General features: G+C 37.1%; 2 protein-coding genes across 4 annotated transcripts in view; both read right to left on the reverse strand.

The window, feature by feature from the left end:
- Positions 1-867: 867 nt before the first annotated feature.
- On the reverse strand, positions 868-11,846 carry LOC113048947 (cell division cycle-associated protein 2-like). 3 transcript variants are annotated; one of them, XM_026210928.1, is made up of 13 exons: positions 11,645-11,846; positions 11,266-11,394; positions 10,354-10,484; positions 9,233-9,392; positions 7,933-8,087; positions 7,685-7,784; positions 6,552-6,844; positions 6,397-6,439; positions 6,181-6,321; positions 5,255-5,346; positions 3,026-3,103; positions 2,687-2,852; positions 868-1,730 (listed from the first exon to the last, which is right to left on the reverse strand). In XM_026210928.1, the coding sequence occupies exons 2-13, from the start codon at positions 11,363-11,365 to the stop codon at positions 1,036-1,038; spliced, it is 2,154 nt and encodes a 717-aa protein (XP_026066713.1). In that variant the 5' UTR covers positions 11,366-11,394; positions 11,645-11,846; the 3' UTR covers positions 868-1,035. The 3 variants fall into 3 exon arrangements, with proteins under 3 accessions (XP_026066713.1, XP_026066714.1, XP_026066712.1); XM_026210929.1 differs by having other exon boundaries at positions 2,687-2,849; positions 5,255-5,349; XM_026210927.1 differs by having other exon boundaries at positions 5,255-5,349.
- A 4,261-nt stretch (positions 11,847-16,107) lies between these two features.
- The window catches only part of LOC113048948 (semaphorin-4C-like), a 58,528-nt gene continuing 52,187 nt past the window's right edge, over positions 16,108-22,448 (reverse strand). The window contains exons 14-16 of the mRNA XM_026210930.1: positions 20,869-20,960; positions 18,044-19,856; positions 16,108-17,210 (exon numbers count right to left, since the gene is read on the reverse strand). Coding sequence (XP_026066715.1) covers positions 18,967-19,856; positions 20,869-20,960 — 982 coding nt within the window. The 3' untranslated portion in view covers positions 16,108-17,210; positions 18,044-18,966. The remainder of the gene's footprint in view (positions 17,211-18,043; positions 19,857-20,868; positions 20,961-22,448) is intronic.

Below are 22,448 nucleotides of genomic sequence, written 5' to 3' on the forward strand. Positions count from 1 at the left end.
CTATTGTGCTCCATTCCCTCGTTGAATTTTCCATTAGATTTAAACACAGTCGGCTGTTTCGCAGCACAAACTGAACTACAGGTGCAATGCACAACTGAGGAAAAGTGTCAGATTATAGTCATGAGAGAACTCTTGCATTTACAACAAGAGTCAGATTCCTATGAACCGATGTTATTAAGAAACCTGTCAAGAGCATGTATGGGATATATTTGTGATAGAAGTGAGGTTTCTACATCATCTGAATAAATAAGCTTTTATTATCTATATACATATAAATAGAGAGATTATTTAATATAAAGAAAAAAATGCTAGTGTATAAAGCATTGTGTATTTTTAATAAATATATATATAAAAAAAAAAAAATATATATATATATATATATATATATATATATAAAAATTCGTAAAAATATTGTCTTCATAAATTACTAAAAAAATTAATATTTAAATGAGAAAAACAGCTGTATAGATGACTGCAAAGGCTGTTTTGTTTTTTATGCATTAATTACTATTTTAATGCAAGCAATTACAGTATATTAGTAATGAGAATAAAACATTGCATTATGAGAACGACAATCATGTGCTTGACGGTCAAAATAAATGACAACACACTAACAAAATATTTTCTATGCAAAATATATATTTGTTTCTGTTGATGGTTTCAAAGATGATAATCATCCGTGTGATATTTAAAGCAGGCATTATATTTTCTACACTAAAGCTCTGTGAACGACAAACAATGGGTGAAGGTTTGGATGCAAATATTGTATTTCGCACGACTAAACTGCGAAGTATGCAAATTTTAAATAATAAAATAAACAAAGTTGTCCATTTCTGTAAAAGAATGGGATTGCCACAGGAACAGCGATGCATTCACCCAAGAGAAGATTTAATGAGTAGAAGTCTTCTAACAATAATACAATCTTCTTTCATCCATCCATCAACACTAAAATGCTATAAAAAAACAATTTAAGAAATGTAAAACATTGCATAAGAGAACACCGCAGTATTTGATCAGAAGTTGATTTGGCGGTGATTAAAGGGTTAACTGAGACACAGAAGATTGCGGAGAGTTTGGAGCTGGTTCCTGAGAGAGAAGTGGCTCTGAAACCCCACTGAGTCTTCCTCGTGTCTTCCTCCGGCTCGCTTTACTGAGCTCTGGAGACGTGTGGTCCACCCAGGCCAGGCCCACAGCCTGAAGGTCCACGCTCCTCCGGTTCCTCAGGCTGCGTCGCACAGAGCCTCGACTCCTCGACACCGGCCTCAGGATGTCATCGATGCTGAAGTCCGCTCGCTGCCAGGGGGCCAAACCCGGCTCAGTGTGTCCAGGGCTGCTCTCTCTTTCATCAGTTAGCTGCTCGTTCAAGCTCTCAGTGTTTATGGAGTCCATCTTGCAGCTCATCACAGGGCGTGTGGTTTCCTGATGCTCTGGACTGTCTCGGCACACTGAGGTACATCCAGGCTGCTCCTGGCTCTCAGTTTCACTGCTAATAGCTGGACTGTCAAGCTCCTTTCTTGTGTCTGCACAGGAGCTACGACGCTTGCGCACGGGTCTCCCTGAATCACGTCTGGCTTTGGAAGCCTTTGACGCCAGGTTTCCTCTCTCTGCGGAGCTCAAGGTCTGCTGGATCTCATTGGTCCGTGTACAAGCGGTATCCAGACTCACCGTGGGATGATGAACCGTCTCGCTTTGGGGAACGCTGGGAGTCTGAACGCAGTCTTGCTCTCCATCTGCATTGGAAGAGTAAAACTGTTACATGTTTAAAACACCAGCAGATCTAGATTGTAAAATGCATCCAGAACACAAACTCATATAACCTGTTCTTCCATGCAACACATTGCTAAGAACTTAATTTGGACCACTTTAAAAGGTGATTTTCTCAATTTACTTTTTTTTTTTCTCCCTCAGATTCCAGATTTTCTAATATTGTCCTAATCACAAACCAAACAAAGAATATTTTATTTATTCAAATGATGACGTATAATTCTCAATTTTGAAAAATTGACACTTGTATTACTATATTCTTCAGTGACACATGATTCTTCAGAAATCATTTTAATATGCTGATTTATTTTTATTTTTATCTGTGCTGAAAATGATTAGAATTATCATTATTAGAAAGTAGAACCGAAAAGCATTTTTTAACAAATAACTTAATATTTTAAAATCTTATTCAACAAGGATGCATTAAATTGATATAAAGTGACATTTAGACTGTTATCAAGTTTCTTTGAACAAATCTTAACTGGACCTAAACTTAAAGTGATAAATAAAAAATAAAATATATGATATCAAACCTAGAGCAAAGGGGATACATTTGTAGCAAATAATTATTATATTCTAGAGCAAAGATCAGTCAGAAAATGTTAAAAGCATCAAGTTTTTACAGTCATACCACAGACATTTCTTTTACCACCACATCCTAATCATCTCATTTATATTAACTCATGTTATCCAAAGTGATGTACAGTTAGGAGACACACAAAGGGACTCTTTTCTTCTAAAAGAGGCAAACAGACACAGGAAGTGCTTGTAATCAGTCCATTCGGACCACACAGTAGCCAGATCCTTAGAGAAAAGGCTTAATTTGAGCTTCAGTTTAGTTAAAACCTCCACGATGTTCAGTCAGTTTTATCAGAGCACACAACATTAAGAAGTCATGAATGAAAGGCTTGGACAAGCGTACCCATGTGTTTTCCTGATCGAGGCTGTGTTGGCGTGCTGTTGAGACTGTCAGACGTCTTCTCAAATATAGGGCTGAGAAGAGGGTTTTTTGAGGCGAAGTCTCTTTTCCCATAAAGAGAACGATCCACCTCCTTATTACCAAATCCTCTTTTTCTTCCAGACGTCTTCTAGAAGCAAGAAAACAAGCAGCAGTGAGGAACACTCACAGACTTCACACAGATCAGCCATCATGCTATTTATATCCCAAAGTCACATTAGTGCTGTTGTGTCCGGCTCAGTTTGATGCCAGCGTTAATAATCGGAGCAGTTCACCAAAACTGATCACATGACAGCGTCACACCTTCATCATCCTCCCTGAAGCAGACGCTGCTGCTGTACGAGAGCTTCTCCTCGTCTCAGGCTCCTTCTCTCCTGCTTGCTGAAACAGAGACGGAAGAATCAAGTTACATCTCTCTTTTGATGCCGTTCAATAAAAACCCTGAACGAACACACACACACACACACACACACACATATCTGGGATTTCTAACCTACAAATCAAGTTTTAGGACTCTGTAAAATAAATACAAAGTGTCAGATAACTCTCTCTCACACACACACACACACACGAGGAAGGATTATGTATGCATCAATATCTGCATATCTATTTGGACACAATTATTTTGAAACCTGAAACTAGAGTTGGGGTACTCGAACTTGGACTCGGACTCGAGTCCAATTTTGAATGAACTCGGACTTGTCACGCACTCGGATGAATTTGTACTCGGACTTGAACATTTTGGACTCGGAAAATATTCCGAGTACAGCCGAGTCCGCGTGTGTAACAATAAAACCAGCATTAAATTTAAATGATAAATTAATGAATGTCTCCCCTTCTGTCATTTTACTGCACCACACCGGCAGGCAGAAGTCTCCTGCTTGCAGACGAAACACACGCACCACTCACATCAATGTGGATTAGTGATGGGAAGTTCGATTCTTTTCCGCGAACCAGTTCTTTCGGACAGTTTGATTCAATAAACCGGTTGAAAAAAAAAAACAGTTCACGGGATACATAATCCATTGCGATGTATTTGTTATTAAATGAACTTACGTTTCGTCAGAGTGCCGTTCCTTCAAGCCCTCGGTTTACCCGCACTCATTACATTAGCACAAAATCAGTTCAGAATCAATCACCAAAAGAATCAGTTCGGTTCAGACGCGCTGTGAGTCATTCGGCTTTATGCTGAATCACGAATGTGTGCAGTATCATCAGCTCCTCGGTTCTCGAATCGGACGCGTCCGAAAGAAACGGTTTTCGGTTCAGTTTACTGATGATCTGAAAACTGATACAACCGGTTCTTGACTCGAGAACACGAATCGCTCAAAACCCGGGTAGGAAAATCTGACAGGGTAGGATAAAATGTCAGGACACCGGCACATGCTGCAGTTCAGTATCATCAGCTGCTCTACTCGTGTTCATGTTCTGTTTACTACAAACTCAGTTTGTGAATCTGTCATCATTAACTATAAATACAGTACAGATATTTCATAAATCATCCCTTATTCATATTAAACATGGAGTCTTTAGAGTCTTAATTATTGTCCAACTTCCCTGAAAACCCCTTTGGCCCATACATAATCTACAATATACAGATTAGAAACATGTAGCCCCTATCTTAAAAAAAAAACGTATATAAATAAATAAATAAATAAATAAATATATATATATATATATATATATTTATAGTTTTATCACACTTTCTGATGTTTAACAAAATACTTGAAAAATTACACGCATGCGCAGTATCATCAGTTCATCTGTTCTCAAATCGGACGCCTCCGAAAGAAACGGTTTTCGGTTCAGTGTACTGGTGATCCGAAAACCGATGCAACCGAGTACCAAAGACAGCAGCAGCAACCAACAGATGCTGCACAGCTCAGCATTGCAGGATTTGCAAGACCAGAACTGACCAAACAAGCAATGCAACTTTATGATGCAAGTTCTCCAAGACAACAAGAAATTCATAATGCCATCATTAAGGATCTCCTCATTGGCTGCACTTTACCTCTGTCAAATGTGGGGGAGAGGCATTAAATAACTGAAATGTCATCTTTAACTGGAGGACAATATAGTGTGATACAATAATAAAATAGGTTCATTTGTATTTTCATGCACTTGTAATACAATAAAACCTTTGAAACCTTTTTTGATAGGAAACTAGTTCTGTTGACATAAAATAAAAATGTTCAATGGCAATGACTATGTAACAGTGGTATTTTTTTTAATTACATTTTTATATTGCCATTGGTTTAATGGGTTGAAAGGTTAAAATATTAATAGAATGTAAAAATGTACAATACCAATTTATAATCTTTTTTAATTTAATTACTTTCTGGACTCGGGCGGGCTCGACTCGGACTCGGCCTTTAAGAACTCGGACTTGAGTCCAACTCGGCCACTTTTGGACTCGGACTTGGACTCGATGTTTGTGGACTTGGTCTTGACTCGTACTCAACAAAGGTGGACTCGGACCCAACTCTACCTGAAACGCTCTGAATCTACAGTTTAGGAGAGGCGACTGCTCACCTTTCTTTTTCTGCAGCGAGAGCGAGTTTCTTTAATGCTGGAGTTGAATGAAAGAGTCTGTTCAGAGCTCACTGAAGACTTCTGCTCATCCTCTGCTGCGGACCAGGAAACAGGAAGCAGACAGATCCATTAACACAGTACTCACACGCTCTTCTGTTCATAACACACACACACACACACACACGCGCACAGTCTAACAGCTAAAGTAATAAGATCAGTTTAACAGTTCAGTTCTGCTCATTAGTTTGCATTGCAGAATCTCTAAGAAATGTATAACAATGATCATAAAAGTAGCATTTTGCTTTTTTAATTTAGTACTGCCCTGAGGAAGATATTTGACTTAATGCACTCCACAAGACACAACAAACTAATAATAAGTTGGAAGGTGGCTTGCTCTTAATGAATCTTACATACAGGGTTTCTGCAGGTTTAATAAAGGCAAGAGTCAAGACAACTAAAATAATGCACTGAACAATACAATGCTCTCTAAATGTACATTTCATGAGTTGAGCAATGTTTGTTGTTGTTTCAAGCATAAATTCACTTAATTCTGATCATTTATGTATCATCTTCAGTTTGCATCTTAAGCTAATATAGATCTCGATTTAAGGAGGTTTAAAAATTCATTTTGGAAAACATGAAGAAATACTGAGGAAGACAACTTAATTTGTTTTGTTTTTTTTTAGCAATTTAACACCCAAACTTTATGAATTATGATTTTAAGACCCTTTTAATTAAGACCTGCAGAAATTAAATCTGATCAGATGCATTTCATAGATATTACATATACAAATTTAAATAAACATGAACTCATTTTTTCATTCTATTCAGCGTCAAACTTTCAGCATGGAAATAAAACCTTATATGCACTTACAGAGGGCAAGAAAGAAAGCGTGCTTCAAGAAGTGGAAGAAAGCAGATCTCACCGGAGAGATCCAGCGGCTGATCACCAGAGGGACATGACGGCTGTGACTTCAGCGCTTCATCCTCTTCCTCTTGAAAAGCAGCGTTCATAACTTCAGCGTCTTCAGCCTGGGGCTGCTCTCGGTCCTCAGCAGAGACTGCATCTGTTTTAGAAACACCATTAGAAAACACAGCCAAGAGAAACTCTCCAAAACCTTTAAAAGCATCTCACGACTCACAGTCCTCAGAAGGAGACTCGTCCTCCATACTGGGAAAACTGATCTGCGGAGAAAGCCACAAAAAACAATTCATTTTGGTTTCGTGCTCCAGGGTCACATATATACTTCATCTACAATCGAATCAGTTATTTAAGAGAAGCTTGTAAGCGTCACACCTTCTGGATCTCTTCGAACACTTCATCTCTAGGCTCCAGTCCATCACTGGGTCTGTGTGGAAGCAGCACAGGAGAAGCTCCTCTGCTCGGAGGACTCCTGAAGTCAGGATCGGAGCGCTGAGGGGTCTTCAGCAGAGAGCGTTTAGGGCCCGTGGATGATGGAGGGTGTTTCGGGGTGCCTCCTCTCTGTAGAGGGGTACTGGGAGGGAGAGATCGGTCAAAGAACTCCGGAGAGAGCGGCGCCCCGAAACGAACACGCTTCTTCTGGAGGACAGAAGATAACACGCTCTCATCTAGAAGAGGGGAAAAAGACTTCATGAGTTTAGGATTTGAAACAAAACCAACTGTTATGGTTAAAGGGTAATTTATGCTTTCTTTATAAGTTTAAGCAAAGTCTAATAAATGTTAAAATGGAAAGCACTCAATTATACGGTTATTCTGAATAGCTAGTCAATGGTTAAATAAAAAAATAGAAGTTTTAAAAAATGATGCCATTAAACAAATCTTAAAAAAAATATACTGTTTTTATGTTGTTTCTACTTTAGTTTGAAGTTGAATGTGATTGCAATATAAAAGTAGATTTAAAAGCTTTAAATGTTAGGTGGGATTAATCACGATTAATTTCATAAAAATGTGTGATTAATTACTAAAATGTTTTTTTAACTGATTGACAGCATTACAATATATGTAAATATTTTCTAAATATATATTGTATGTGTGTGTCTTTATATATACAGTAGACAAACATTCTGTAACGCATCTTGTATGCGCTTTATGATTTTGACAGCACACATAAATACATAGTCATGCCCCAAAACATGGACACCCTTGGTAAATATGATCAAAGAAGGCTGTGAAAATTAATCTGCATTGTTAATCCTTTTGATCTTTTATTTAAAAAATTCACAAAAATCTAGTCTTTCATTGGATAATAAGAATTTAAAATGAGGGGAAATATCACTCTGAAAATAAATGTTTTTCTCTCATACACATTGGCCATAATTAAGGGCACCCTTTTATTGAATTCTTTTTGAAACCTCCATTTGCCGGTTTAACAGCTCTAAATTTTCTATTTCTATTGTATTTACATACTTACATGTACACACACACACACACACTAAGAGTTCCCTTACCCTCTGGTTTTGACAGCATGGGTGAAGACAGAAGCTCATTCTTTGCATCCGAATCCAAGTCTGAAAGAGGCCTTTGGCTTTGAGATGTGAAGCCTTTCAACTATAGACATAAAAACAAAAAAAAGAGCACAATGTTAACTGCAGGAACACCTTCTGAGTTAGAATGCCATCCACTTTACCTGTGTCAATAGCACTTTAACAGGCTTCAGAAACATATCAAACATGAGTGTTAATGCGGATCAGTTTACCGCTGGCTCTGGTTGTGACGTGAAGGTGTGGCAGGGGAGTGGTGTCTCAGTAATCTTGTCCTCACAGTCTCTCAGTGGGGCCCGGCGACGCTTCTTCCAGGGAGGAGGCGTCATCGAAGCGTTCGGGCTGTGAGCTGTCAACATGTTCTCCTTTCCTGCAAACACACAGAGATGACAAAGAAATTACGGCTCATTCTACATGAGAAAATTATTCATCAGTGCTGATTTTAAAACTTGAATCAGCAGTTGCTAATTGTTCTCAACAGTAGCCGACTAAAATGCATAAAGACATGCAGAGAAAACTAAAACAGCTTCTAATGAATCGAGATCATCACTGATCCATGAAAGACAGAACTACACATCTAACATATACAACTAAAGAAATACAGTTGCTCAAACTAAAATAAATGTGTCCTGCAGCACAGAAGCAGTCTTCAGGAGCACAGACGTATATTTGTAGCAATAGACAAAACATTGTATGAGTCTCAATTATACATTTCTCTTTTATGACAAAAATCATTAGGATATTAAATAAAGATCATGTTCCATGAAGATATTTAGTAAACTTCCTATCGTAAATATATCAAAACTTAATGTTTGATTAGTAATATGCATTGCTAAGAACTTCATTTGAACAACTTTAAAGATGATTTTCTCAATGTTTAGATTTTTTTGCTCCCTCAGATTCCAGATTTTCTAATATTGTCCTCCTAACAAACCACACATCACTGGAGAGATGATTTATTCAGCTTTCAGATGATGTATAAATCTCAATTATGAAAAATTGACATTTTTAAAGACTGTTTTTGTGTCCAGGTTCACAAACATGTTCATATAGTGCTTGTAGTGTTGAGAAAAGGAAAGAAATCCCATCCAGTGTTCAGGGTTGACATTATGAATTAAAAATTAGATGCGATGTATTAAAATAACTATGCTGTCATCCCTCAAGTGTCTTGTTTACGCTTTGAAGAAATCTTCAGATTAAAAAATACTCTAAGTGAAAGACTGGATATGTCTTTTCAATCTTTTGTATCAACACTGAAAGCTCGCTGAAATGTGAATGTTTATTTTAAGACTCATAATCATCAGTTGATTTATTCTGCGCCTCGCTCTACCTGGGATCAATGGAAGAAATCAAACGTGTCAAATTTATTACACTGCCTGCTTATTCTGATTAAGTTCAATTATCTGGAAATGGCACACAATGACGGCATGACATTCTCTTAATTACTTCAATTTCATCTGGTCCTACAAGACTGCGTCTGAAACTCATTCTGTGTTTGTGTTGGCAGAGACTGACCGTTCTTACAATCTTGAGCCAAAGTGCTTTTATCACTCTCATTCTCCTCTTTTTTCTTCTGTTCATCCCTCTCTTCGTCCTCCTCCATCAGACTCTGGAAAGCAGCCATCTTCTTCTTCAGAGAGTCACCGCGGGACAGAAACGGACTCCCCTCAAAAATCTTCATGAGGACAGAGCAGAAAGTCACAACTGCATCAACATCACCAAAAAAACCTATGCTAGCCTAAATGCAAAAATAGCTATATGCATTTTGCATCGTAAGTTAAACAGGCTCATATCTGTAAGTGTTGACATCAAACTTTATTGACACTTGGTAAAAAAATGGCTTACTAGAACATAACTTGCTCAGTGGGTTTAGCTGGTAAATCACATTTGCATTCACAAAGTTAGCATGGAAATAATTTTGTGTAACTGTGTAGTTCCTGGTAATGTCAAAGAAAGTTAACCAAAAGTTTGTTTCTCAGTTTATTTCTTAAGTGGAACAGATTTGTAGAAATGTATAACATCAGTGTCTCATCAATGTATGCTCTGCAGTGAATGGGTGCCGTCAGAATGAGAGCTAATAAAAACATCACAGTAATCATCATCCATCAGTTAATGACTTTTGTGGAAAGCTGCATGTTTGTAAGAAACAAATTCAGAATTTAGGGTCATTTGTAAAATATCTGTCAATGATATTTCTTTCTCAAGTTAAAAAGCGGTCTCGTCTGAATCAGAGGAGAAATATGCACATGCCAAGAACCATTAACAAGCAAACACGGTCCAAAACATGATGATTATGACGTGCAACAACAACTTTTATTTTACTGGAGGATGCAATATTACTGATTATGGAAGCAATAGCTTAAAATTAAAATGCCTTCATGATGGATTTGTTTCTTATAAAAAAAACAAAAAAAACAAAAACAGCTTTCCACTTCAATTGACGTGAATTGATGGACTGGAGTGGATTGGATTACTTAGATTACTGTGATGTTTTTTGAGTATATTTTCATCTTTGGGTGAACTTTTCCTTCAATGTTTAAATGCATTATGATTAATTTTGCTTGATCCTGTGTTGGGACAACATTTGATGTCCGATGTAAATCTCTGTGTCCTAAAGCGTGTCCCCATCCATCTACCTGCGGTGTCCGAGGAGGAGTTTGTGCTGCTTGTTTGGCTCTGAAGCAGATGAGAGAGTTTGTTTCTGGAGATCCCCGGACCCCAATCGTGGATCTCCTCCTGGCCTTCAGCTGAGCAACTCGGGATTTATCTGAGAAGAAAACTCAGTATTAAAGAGATAAGAAATATGACAACAGTGTCATTAAATACTCACCCTCATGTCGTTCCAAACCAGACGTCTTCGTTCATCCTCAGAACACAAAGAAAGACATCCTCGATGAACTCCGTGAGCTCTTTGACCGTCTGTAAACATGAGGATACTTCTAGCACCATAAAGGCTCAGAAACATAGCAAAGACATCGTTAAAATACTCAATGTGACATCAGTGGTTCAACTGTAATCTTACGAAGCTACAGAAATAATATTTGTGTGCAAAGAAAACCAAAATAATGATTTTATTAACAAGTAAACAGCGTATCCGTATTCATGCGTTATTTACATATGTGATGCTCCAAGATGGCACTATATGGTGATGCGGAGGAGACGAATTGTTTTTCTTCGTGCACAAAAAGTATTCTTTTTGCTTCTAAAATTATGCCACATGGACTATTTTACTGATGCCTTTGCTTTGTTTCTGGAACTTGATTGTGAAAAGACCTTGCGGTCTATGTACGGTCAGAGAGCTCTCGGAGTTCATCAAGAACATCTTAATTTGTGTTCTGAAGACGAAGGGAGGGGTTTTCATTTTTCTTTCTTCTTCACATTTCTTTTCTTTCTTTCTCTTTAACAGAGCCCCTTCAGTTCATTCCAAACCCATTAAATACAATGCAAACATTTAAAATAAAACAATTCAGTCTAAGAACTCAGAATGATTCAGTTGATCAGTGATACATGAGGAAGAAGATGATTAAAACCGGTTTATTGTTGTTAACCTTTAATCCTGGAGGAGGGTTGGAAGCTGTTTGTTGATATGCCGAACTGTGAAGGAGAAAGTGTTGAGAAATCCACATCTTTAGCTTCAGTGAGCTCCATTCTTGAATCCAGGACATAAAATAAAAGATCTGGGTGAAGAAACGAGTTGATGATGAGAGAGTTTTAGAAAGAGCTTCCAGATTTACTTCATGGACGTCCGTTAGTTAGCATCAAAACATCAGCTTTCTTTAAGAAAGATTAACGTGTTTTAATACAGCAGTGTAAATAAAAACACAACTACAGGTTTCTTTAGATATCGAAAAGTTTCGTTAAATATGTAAAAACAAGTCTTGTTTGTATTGTAACGTTAACGTTAAGTTGGTGAACGTTCAAACTTACCGCGCGTTTAAATATCCTTCCGCTCTAACGGAAAACCGGGAGCACCTGGCTTGTTTTTAAAATAAACGACTTATTTTTACGGCCTTTAATCTTTAAGACATTTGTGTATTTATATATTTTACTAATTTAAAATCTGTTTTTGTATGTGTAGTTTCATGACACGAGAACGCACCTCTAGCGCTAACGCATCTAGACCACGCCCTGTTCGTATGAATCAGCCAATCAGGTTTAAGGAAAAGCATCATGTGCTTCAAACGGCCAATCATATTCAGGCGTACTGAGCGTATCTGTTGCACGTTGAATCACGTTATTATACGTAGCCTCGTTTAAAAAGTTTTTTATATCACAAAAAAATATATATATTTTTTTAGAAACAATTTCTAAATAAACTGTAAATGTGCTAGACGTTATAATATAGGCAGTATGTAACTTTAATAACAAAATAAATACTTAAGCATGTTCAATACAAACTAGAAATATACATTTTAAATGAAATGTCATGCACATTTAAGCATTAAAATTAAATTAAATTTTATTTTATTTTACTCCTAGATCTCCATTGTCTGTCGGCATTTGTTTTATAACATAGAAGATCTGATAACCAAGTTGCTAAAATAACGAAAGCTTATACCAATGTAAAACAAAAGTACCAAAGAGCATCTTATTGCCATGATGTGTCTGTGTGAAAGAAGCCGTTGCAGGAAACCTTGACACATCATGTAAAGATAGAGAATTGGTTTAGCATCAACTTTCACCAAAAGCACTGCTGAAATCCACTAATTAGGATCCAGTGACAGTGATGGCTGAGTCACCGTCTCTTTGACGTGTTCTCACCGTGCACCCCAGTTCTGTCAAACATTGTTGAGATCTTGTGTTTTTCACATTAATTCTTTGATGCCTGTGGTAGCATTAAAGCTGGGCTGCAGAAACGCCACTTTAATTTCTTATCAGCAGTTTGCCTCTAACTTTAGAACACACACACACACACACAAACATTTATATATTTTTTGTCTTGTTAGCAGGGTTTTAAAGCTGATCCGATAATCACATTATATCCTGCTTCTGTAATTTAGACAGTTCGTAATTCTAGTTTTCCACATTACTCTAAAAACCTAGCAAACTGTTCATTTCCATGTGAAAGAGAATGACACAGTTTATAGGTTGCAGAGTGCAAGATCAAAAGCTGCTTTAAATGAAACTGATCAGTCATAATTTATTCCTTAAGATATTCAGTCAGGCACGACACACTGCCTACATCTCGGAGGAAATAAATCGTGTGATCTTGAAATATCTCGCTCTGTTTGACTGGAGGTGTTTCTTCGTGAGAGATTGAGCTAAGTGTGGATGTCTGAAGAAACTGTCTGCTGTCTTCTTTGATCTTTGTTGTTTGCTGTCTACGATTGTCACCTTTTCATTGCTTTGACAGATTTTAGGAAGCTAATTGTGAATTATGGTGAAAAGTGCTTGCCGTTTGAAGTTGCAAAGAGACTACTTTAACAATATCAAGGTCACAGTTTTATAAACTGATGTAAACTCCAATTAACTGCAAGTTGCTTTGGACAATGTCTGCCGAATGCATGAATGTAAATGCACTGTACTTTTTAAAATGGGCAGAAATGGATGCAAAAGAAAAGATGCATGACAGGTGCATATCAAAAATACAAGCAATACAAGCAATCATATAACTATAATTGTAAATATGGCCTTTTAATTTTATGAGATATATCATTTCTCTTTCCTTTTTGGAGCTTGGCAGCTTTCTGTCATTATACACAAAATGACAATTTCATGAGAACTTGATTTGATCATTTAGTCCTTCATGTGTATTTGCCACAATGTAAAAATACTTACTAATTGCAATGACACAGTGACACTGATTTTTTTTTTTTTATGTTCATGCATGCACACAAAACCTTATTTTTCATCATTTAGGAGGATTGCAAGAACATATTCACATTTTGATTCTTTGCTTTCACTTCAAGGCCTCCTGGATCTCAAGAGGGTGTATAAAATATTTAACATTCATTTATCATTTTCTGTTTATTTCCTTAACCAAAACAGTGAGGCTTATTTAAATTCATGCAAACGTGTTGTAATGAGACTGTTTTGGCAAAAGAGCAGAAAAAAATGTATTCTCATTTTGTCAGGGATCTGAAAACAAGAGTAAATGCTGAATGAATATTGGACTTTGATTTTTTTTATAATGTTAATTCTTGGATTGACTGTGAAGCCTTAAATAAATAAATGAACAATATATGAACAGAAAATGATTCTGGAATTCAGGATTAGTCTTGAGATTGTGGACGCACTGAAGTGAAAACAAAGTGTGAAAATCTGAATATGTTTTTGCAATTATTCCAAGTAATTAAAAATAAGGCAAGCTCAATTAACATGCATGCTGTGAGCAAGCCTTTGACTAGATGCCTTAAAGAAATCTTTAGCAAGTTCATTTTTGTAACTAATTTAATTAAACATTTTTGCCAGTGTTGTTTTTAACCCATTAAGTCCCACTACTCACAATAGTGATTATAAATAAGGTTTTCATTTATAAAGCTCTATAAACATGATCAAAGCAGTTTAGTTCCTGTTTGCATCTTGAGAAGATGATGCTGCATCAAAGCTAACATGTTAACATAAATATATGACAAAGATTTTTGGTACACATTATCTTTAAGGTGTCTGGTATTAATATTTGAATTCACATAAATTCAGTTTTGGTAAATGTGTTTTTTTGTATTTTATTTCAGTGTTCCTATCAATGCTGTATAAGGTTTCTCTTAAAAGCTAATCACAAAGCTGCTGAGTTAAACTTTTACTAAGGAAGTCTTGAGCTCAGAGTAAGGGGGCGGGGCTGACTGCTTTGCTATGGATGATGTCATCATGCTTATTAACTATGCACACAGTGATTGGCTGATAGTCTCTTTGAGAGATTTATTCAAATAATTATTGTAGCATGATATTATGTTGCCATATTCAAATAAAGGTTTAAAAATAAAACTGTTGCCACATTCAAGTAAAGATTTTAAAATGCAGGCTAAGTGTATATAGATTTTCCTTTGATTACACGAATATAATCAAAGGAAAATCTGGAGTTGGAATAAGCTCCAAAACCAAAAGAAGATGCGTTATGAGCTACTTTTAGCCTTAAGATGTTTTGTGTATACAGGCCCCATCAATAAGATGCTGTAGGCCTATAAAACTACATGTTTGTCTTGAGGTGTTGACAGTAGTTACTGGAAGCTGGGAACAATCAGGATTGCGGTGGGAGATGGTCCACACTTCCCCACGGAGCAATGGATTTCTGCTGAGAGCTTGGCCATCAGACGTGGTGTGAGGTCAGTCTGCACGAGACACATCTTGGAAATCTACCAAATGATTCAAGCTGACGGCCAGAATGGACCTGGGGAGGTCGTTAGAGGACTTTACAGGGTCACCCCGAATCAGTTTTTGTCTCTATGAGCTTTACACATTACATTCTTTGGCTAATCTGCACACTAACAACTGATTAGCATTTACAAACGGGGTCCGGAAAACCTCTGTAGGTTGCAGGAAGTCTATGGAAATGTTTGGAGAAAAAAATTAAAAACATAATGTTTAATTTATATAGCTCAACAAACAATTATTTCATACATAATCAGTTAAATGAACAGTAGACATCTGACCAAGTCCGAGACATGAGACACAATACAGTGCAAACAGTTTCCATTCAAACAGAGAAACATAACAGCTTTAGAAGAAACTAATTATGACCAGCAGTAGGTTTAACGAATCAGTTTTGAGTTTAGGTTTATATTCATGCAGTGTGGTTATTGTGCTAATAGACATAACACAGAAAGACCTGCCTCTCATTGACGACAGATGAAATCTCAGTTCACCTCCAGATGATCGAAGAAGGAATATAAGGAGAAAGTAAGTCAGAGAGTGATTTAAAAAAGTAAGCAGATTAATTTTGCAAATAACACGAGAGGACACATGTGATAAGAGCAGACCGTTTGGTGTCAATTAACATTCCCACAGCAGAGTTGTGAATATATTGCAAGCGGAAGATAGAGTGCACTGGTAGTCCAAAATAAATAAATACATAAATAAAAATAAGAGCATTACAGTAGTCAAGGAGAGCTGTGATAATAAAACCACACATCAATGGAGAGATGGTTTCTTCAGCTTTCAGATGATGCATAACTCTCAGTTACGAAAAATTGACCCTTATGACTAATTTAGTGCTCCAGGGTCACAAATATGTATCTGTCAAGTTTTTTGATGGTGGCAAATGGAGTAAGTGTTGCTTCAAGGTCAGGTATTCTTTATAAATACAGGACTCTCATATTTATTTAAATAAATAGTGAAATATTTATTTAATGAATTTTACATTATGTCTTTGTGCATTCTGCTGTCTAGAGACTTGTCATAAAAATAATCAATCAAAAAATAAAATAAAATATATATATATTTTTTTTTTTTTTTGCGGAAGCAGGATGAAAAGCACTACATAGACATTCTGCATAAACACCTGACATTTCAATGGCATTTTAAAGTCTAAACACATTTAAATAATCATACACAATCTACTCGCTGTGAACTGACCTCTGCTTTTATTTTCTGTTGTTATACACATTTATAAAAAATAAGGGCATATGTACAATGGTAATAAATATCAACTTTTTATACAAGCAAAATAAGTTAATTAGTTACCAAAAAAAAAAAACACATTTTTTTTTAAGTTATCTTGGATTGCAAGAAAACAGATTTCCGTAATACAAAAACTCACAAAGTAACAGCAGGTTTAAAACCATATGAGTTAAAATGAACTGCAGTGACCGTATTTTATTTTTGTGTTTCTAATCAAGCAGTAAACACTGGTCAAGCCATGCATGATGCAGACAAGCATATGCAACACTTCTAGTGAAATTATATCTGACTTTAAGTCATTAGACAGCAAACAGTGAAATTAAGTTAGAAGCCCACCCTGAGAAGTCCTGGCAGAAAGGACTGGGTCCTTGTTAATCTGACATCTCTTGAGGCTATTTTAACACAAAGATCTTTTCTTACAGGTGTAAACTTCCCTCGTATGCAGTAGATCGTAGACTAGTAAAGAGCCAATGACAGAATGGAAAGCCGCTTGAGAAAATCGTAAAGCTCTCATGCCACAAAGAATAGCATTCCCCCGAAACAAGAGTAACAAATATTTCAGACAACACTTGAGCTCTGTGCAATGGACACATTCAAGAACATAAAATAGAGAATAAAAAGAAACGTAAAACAGAAGAAACATGTGTGCAGTCTGCTTTGGCTTCACCTGAGGTGAAGAGGCACAGGTACAAAAACTGGTTGTTTTTCTTCCTTTCTTGAAATATACGAGACTATTGGTCTGTTGTTGAAACTGATACGATATATTTAGCAGAACATCATGCAGCAAAGTATGGATCCGTGATGAGCATCGCAGTGCCTCTCCACCCGAAGGGTTATGAAAAAAACCCCAAAAATCTTTTGTCTTCACAATCAGAGTCAACCGAATCAAACGTCCTTCCGTTTTTGTGTTTAGTCTTTAAGAGTTGCAAAGCCCACACTGAAAGACAAAAGAGAGTCAGTTTTTAGCTTTTATAGGCTATTCAGACAAAATCTAAATAAGTCAAAATATGTCTATAAACAGTGTTTTTGTCGTTTTTTTATATATATTAAATCATTAACAACTTTTTTTTTCATAAAAATATTCAAAATGAACAATAATGATAATAATAATTGGTATTATTAGTGTTGTTGTTATATTATTAGACACAAGATATATTAGTCTGTTTCACATATGAAGAATTATCTGGTTTAATACACTACCGTTCAATGGTTTGGTGGGATGTAAAGCAATGAATAATGTCTGTCTCAAATAAACATTGCATATTAGAATGATTCCTGAAGGATCATGTGACACTGAGTGATGATGCTATAATTTATATCTTAAAATATAGCAGCAAGGGGTGTTGTTTTTAATGTTTTTTTTTTCAACTTGACACAGAGAATCAGAGGAAAAAAATCATGATGGTTATAACCTGAATATTTGGTGAGATATGAGCAAAAAACATAAAATTCCTTATTATAGCGCCACCTATGGTCTGATTGGGGTGTGTGTGTGCACCTGGGTAGTGGGGGAGATTTGGGACCATCCTGCCAAATTTGGTGTTTCTACGTGTTTCGACGAGACACTTTTAGGGCAGGAAAATAGAAAACATTTCACAATACTAGAGTTTTTACTGCATTTGTGATCAAATAAATGCAGCCTTTGTGAACATAAGAGACTCGACATGAACGGTAATGTATAGTTTCAAACAAACTAGGTCTCACACCTTCATATAATTTCAATTAAGGGGAAACATCCCAAATATAGGATTAGGTGTAGTCTAGTCTCACCTGTGTCTGATCAGCCGTAGCATTCATTCTGGACTTCTTCAGAAAGTCCAGCTCCTTGTAGTCAGTAAAGAATCCCTTTCATGCAGAACAGTTCGGCTTCATAACACGAGCGGAGTCTTCTAAACCATCTTTACTCCATCATGTGGCTCCATTGACCTGCTTTATCATGTAGGCAAACCCTGGGGTTGTACTTCATTTGGCAGTTCAAGCCAAATATCTACAATAATGCACTTGCTGTCGCATCCAACACAACATTCTGTTGCATGCTACTAGCACTCGTACTCCTTTCACATTTCAGATGAGACTATCAATCGTAAAAGAAGAAGAAGAAGAAATCCTTGCAATAAACAGACATGGAAAAACCTCACTATACATTAGTGCTGCAAGTCTCAGAAAAAAGACAATGTTTAAAAAAAGTCACTGAGCTGTGAAGAAATAAAGGCAAAGCATTTGTTCATTATTCAAGTCTTGTTTCAGTTTTACAGCTCACTCTCTCGTCTTTAATAATTTCTACTCTCCTCGAGCGTGATTGTCATCAAGCTTTGATTTAAGTTTATGCATGTCCTCGTCTCTTCTCTCAAAGGGTGCAAAAAACATGTCGGAGGCAAGCGACCTCAAGACCTCGAAATAAACTCTCCATCCTCTTGCAGCTTGCCAGATGATTGGGATCTGTTGTCAGATCGGACTGACAGCTACATCTGGTACCTGCGTCCAGCCAAGATCAACACGAGGCCATGCTCTGGTCCTTTAAATACAGACATCTACAAAAGCTTGGTTGAGTGTTGATAATCCAAGGGAATGTCGTGAAGCACGATGGCCTCGTGAGATGGAAGTGCTGACAGAGAAGAAAGAGTTTGCGGATGAAGAGAGTTCCCAAAGCGGGAGGGAGGTAGGTGAGGTTTTCTGTCGTTTTCCTGCAGGGTTTACACAGAAGACTCCTCGGGATTGGCATCGGGAAGCACGCTCCTCTGCTGCAGAGTTTTCCGGAGCTCTTCTTTGAATGGACTGGAGTAGTCGCTATCTCGGCTGCCCATTCCGATTCCCATTCCCACTCCCATGCCGGATCGCTCCTCTCCGGCCGTGCTCAGATTGAGCCGGATGTATCCGTTGGCGCTTGAGCTCCGGATGTTGGTGAGGCTCAATCGGCTTGGAGAGTGAATAGGCTGACCGGGAATTGCACTCGGCGATGCCGAGCTTCCGGTGGAGCACAATGCATGCCCAGGCACGATTTTTAGGGAGCCGTCGGAGTAGTAATAATTCGCCCCTGTTTCCCAAAAGCGATCTTCATCGTTCGCCATCTTGCTCGGCACAAATGATGGCCGACTTGGAGGCTCTTTGGGCATCGTAATGGGGTACACCAAAGTGCTCTCCAGTGGCTTCATTTCTGCACCTTTTCCCAGCGCCAACTTCAATCGTCTACGAAGATACAAAGATGCAATGAGCAGCAACAGACAAGCAGCACCCAAAGTGATCACCAGGACCCAGAACAAACTCATGCTGCCATCCGGAGCGCGCGCCTCCATGAAGACCGGTGCGCTGGCTACCACCGCAACCTGGTACCTTTCTGTCTGGAACTTCACGCCTTGCTCCTCCGAGTAGCAGATGTAGCGGCCCGCTTGAAGGGACCCGGCTTGGGGAATGACGAGAGCGCGGAGGGCCCGGTCGAATCGGGGCCCCGGGGCCTCACCTTCCACCAAGGCAAGCTCTCGTTCGTTGAGCTCCCAGAAAGGCTGGGCTAAGTTGGAAACCAGATGGCAGGGCAAAACCAGATCCGACCCAACAACCACAGTCACATTTCGCAACCTAGAATGATCTGGGGGAAAAATAACAACAACAGCATTAATATATTTCCATTTTAAAATAATATTAAAATAAATAAATAAATGCATTACAGGCTTAATTTGTTTTTACATTTTGCATTTTGTTTCAGTAATAGTTTCTGCTAAAAATGTGAATGATCTGAGAGGAAAAAAGCAACATTAATATGATATTTTATTTTTTGAAGTTATAATAAAAATAAATAAAATGTAAAAAAGTCTTAATTTCTTTTTTTTACATTTAGCATTTTGTTTCAGAAAAACAAAAACAACAACATTAATATATAATCAAAATAAATACAATTAAATAATCTAATAATATAGTCTAACTTTTTTTTTACATTTTGAATTTTGTTTCAGAAAAACCACAACAACATTAATATATGATATTTTATTTTTTAATTATAATAGAAGTAAATAAAATTAAATAAATGTAATAATATAGTCTAACTTTTTTAAATTTTGAATTTTGTTCCAGTAAGTTTCTGCTAAAAATTGTAATATTCTGGGGAGAAAAAAGCAACAGCATTAATATATGATATTTTATTTTATAAATAATAATAAAAATTAATGAAAGGCAATAATATAGTCTTAATTTTTAAGTAAATTTTTGCATTTTTAGTAATGGTTTCTGCTGAATATTTACTATTTCTCTTCAGCTATTGACAATGATAAAATTATTTTTATTATTATGTTATGCTTGGTTAATTTCTGACTTCGGAGAGACGTTGAATGTGCCAGCTCAAATCTTTGTGTACAAACGTAAATTCATTAAGACTACTGAGTTGTTTCAGCTTGTTATTTGCCTAATAAATGACAATACAATATTTAATTTTAAACAAGACAGATTCCTTAAATATTAGTGTTTTCTCCTATGACATGGGGTCTAATAAACATGTGTTTATTTCAATCATTGTTGTTGTTTTCCTCAGTAATCTGGTACACTTTGTGATTGTGACCTCACTGCAGGGGTCCAGGCCTGCAGGGGGCAGCGTGCGTCTGACGTACCAGGACTGGGGATGGAGAAAGGCTTCTCAAACTTGGCTTTTCCTCGGCTGAATCTCTCCAGCATGAGGTCCTGCGAGAGTGTGGATGTGGAGCTGTGGGGGGGAGCACAAATATTGAGGATGTGTCAGAAGGCTGTTAGATACACTGTTAGAAATGTCTGTAAATTTAACAGTATTTAACTGTAAAATGAACTGTATTTTACTGTAGGACAGTTATACAGCATATTACTGTATTTTAAAGTAACATTTTGGGGAATACCCTCTTGGCAACACTAAATTACAGTATTTTTAATTTACTGTAAATTTAAATACAGTAAAGAAAAAATGAGCGCGAAACCTGACCAATCACAGATCAAGTTTTATATCCCACTTGGAGAAAGAAGAAAACAAGATACACAGATGCGAAAAGAACCAGTCAGATGCAAAGGTGGGTACAAATATTACTTCTTTTACTTTAAATATATTATATCTTTGGTTTAACTAAAACAAAAATATAAATAAAAAAAACGCTGCCACTGTATGGCGCGCAGTCACCTCACATTTATGCTGTGAAGAGAGCTAGAGAGAGTTGTGGTGACACTGTGCAAACATTCATATTTCTTTCCTTTCTTTCCCTTTTCTGAACGTTTCACCGTCAAAATATGGACATTAACAGGTCTCTGCCTTGGGTTTGACCACTCCAGAAGCTGGTGAGTGTTCATGTGAACTGTTAGCCGAACAACAAAGCTTTCGTGGATTTAGCTTAAAGTCAGTCGGATTTTTTCCCGCTATTATCGCTTGCTGTTAACTGATTACCCCATATAAATGCACGTCATGCTTGTAGTGCTAGAGTAAAACCCGCAATGTCGTGTCGTGTGCAAACACTGGCGTCTCTGTGGAGACATTATACGCCTTTATTAATCATGCCAAAGGGCATAAAAACACGGCGAACTTAAGGTTTTCGTGTGCAGTTCCTGAATGCTCATACACTTTCCAAAGCCTCTCCGCCCCTCAGTCTCACATTTAACGTTACCGCAAACACATAAAGTTAAGGAAACTAAACAACCAAGAGAAAAATATGTCTACTTCAAATGTAACATTTGTTCTGTACATCAGCATCGGGAGTATAACATAATCTCGTTCGCGAAAATGCGCCGCAAATGGCACAGAACACAATGGAAATGTTTTCAGGGGACCCCAGTAAGTGACGAACCCGACTGTATACATCCAATGCGCGATCAACGGCTGTCCGAATTCATTCACAGCTTCAAGTGAACCGTATTAGTGGACTAATGTAGAAATTAGTGAATGAGTGTTAAGGGGGCGATTTCGGATTTAGCCAACGTAATTTCCTCATTATTTTAACCTGGGATGTTCTCGTGACAAAGCAGCATGGTGTCTATCAGCTTAATAGCTGTACTTAGGACATAAAGTCTTATTATTGCTGTTAACATAACTGTTGCAAATAAATACATTTTATACAAAAAAAGTTTTCGTAATATGCTTTATTTATCTGTGTGTGTCTCAACTTTAAAATTAGCTGTTTCATCTTTGGACCCTACATTACCTTACATTTCTTACCTATGAAACTTATTTAAACAT

This window comes from Carassius auratus, chromosome 30, assembly GCF_003368295.1.
Source record: "Carassius auratus strain Wakin chromosome 30, ASM336829v1, whole genome shotgun sequence".
Classification (NCBI taxonomy): Eukaryota; Metazoa; Chordata; class Actinopteri; order Cypriniformes; family Cyprinidae; genus Carassius; species Carassius auratus.

Excerpts from the sequence above, each read along its gene's own strand:
- LOC113048947 (XM_026210927.1), bottom strand. The coding sequence starts at position 11,365 with ATGGAGCTCACTGAAGCTAAAGATGTGGATTTCTCAACACTTTCTCCT. Across the intron at positions 6,440-6,551 it reads TGTTCGAAGAGATCCAGAAG|ATCAGTTTTCCCAGTATGGA; the intron begins GTGTGACGCTTA and ends CTTTCTCCGCAG. Across the intron at positions 3,104-5,254 it reads CTCGCTGCAGAAAAAGAAAG|CAAGCAGGAGAGAAGGAGCC; the intron begins GTGAGCAGTCGC and ends TCTCTGTTTCAG.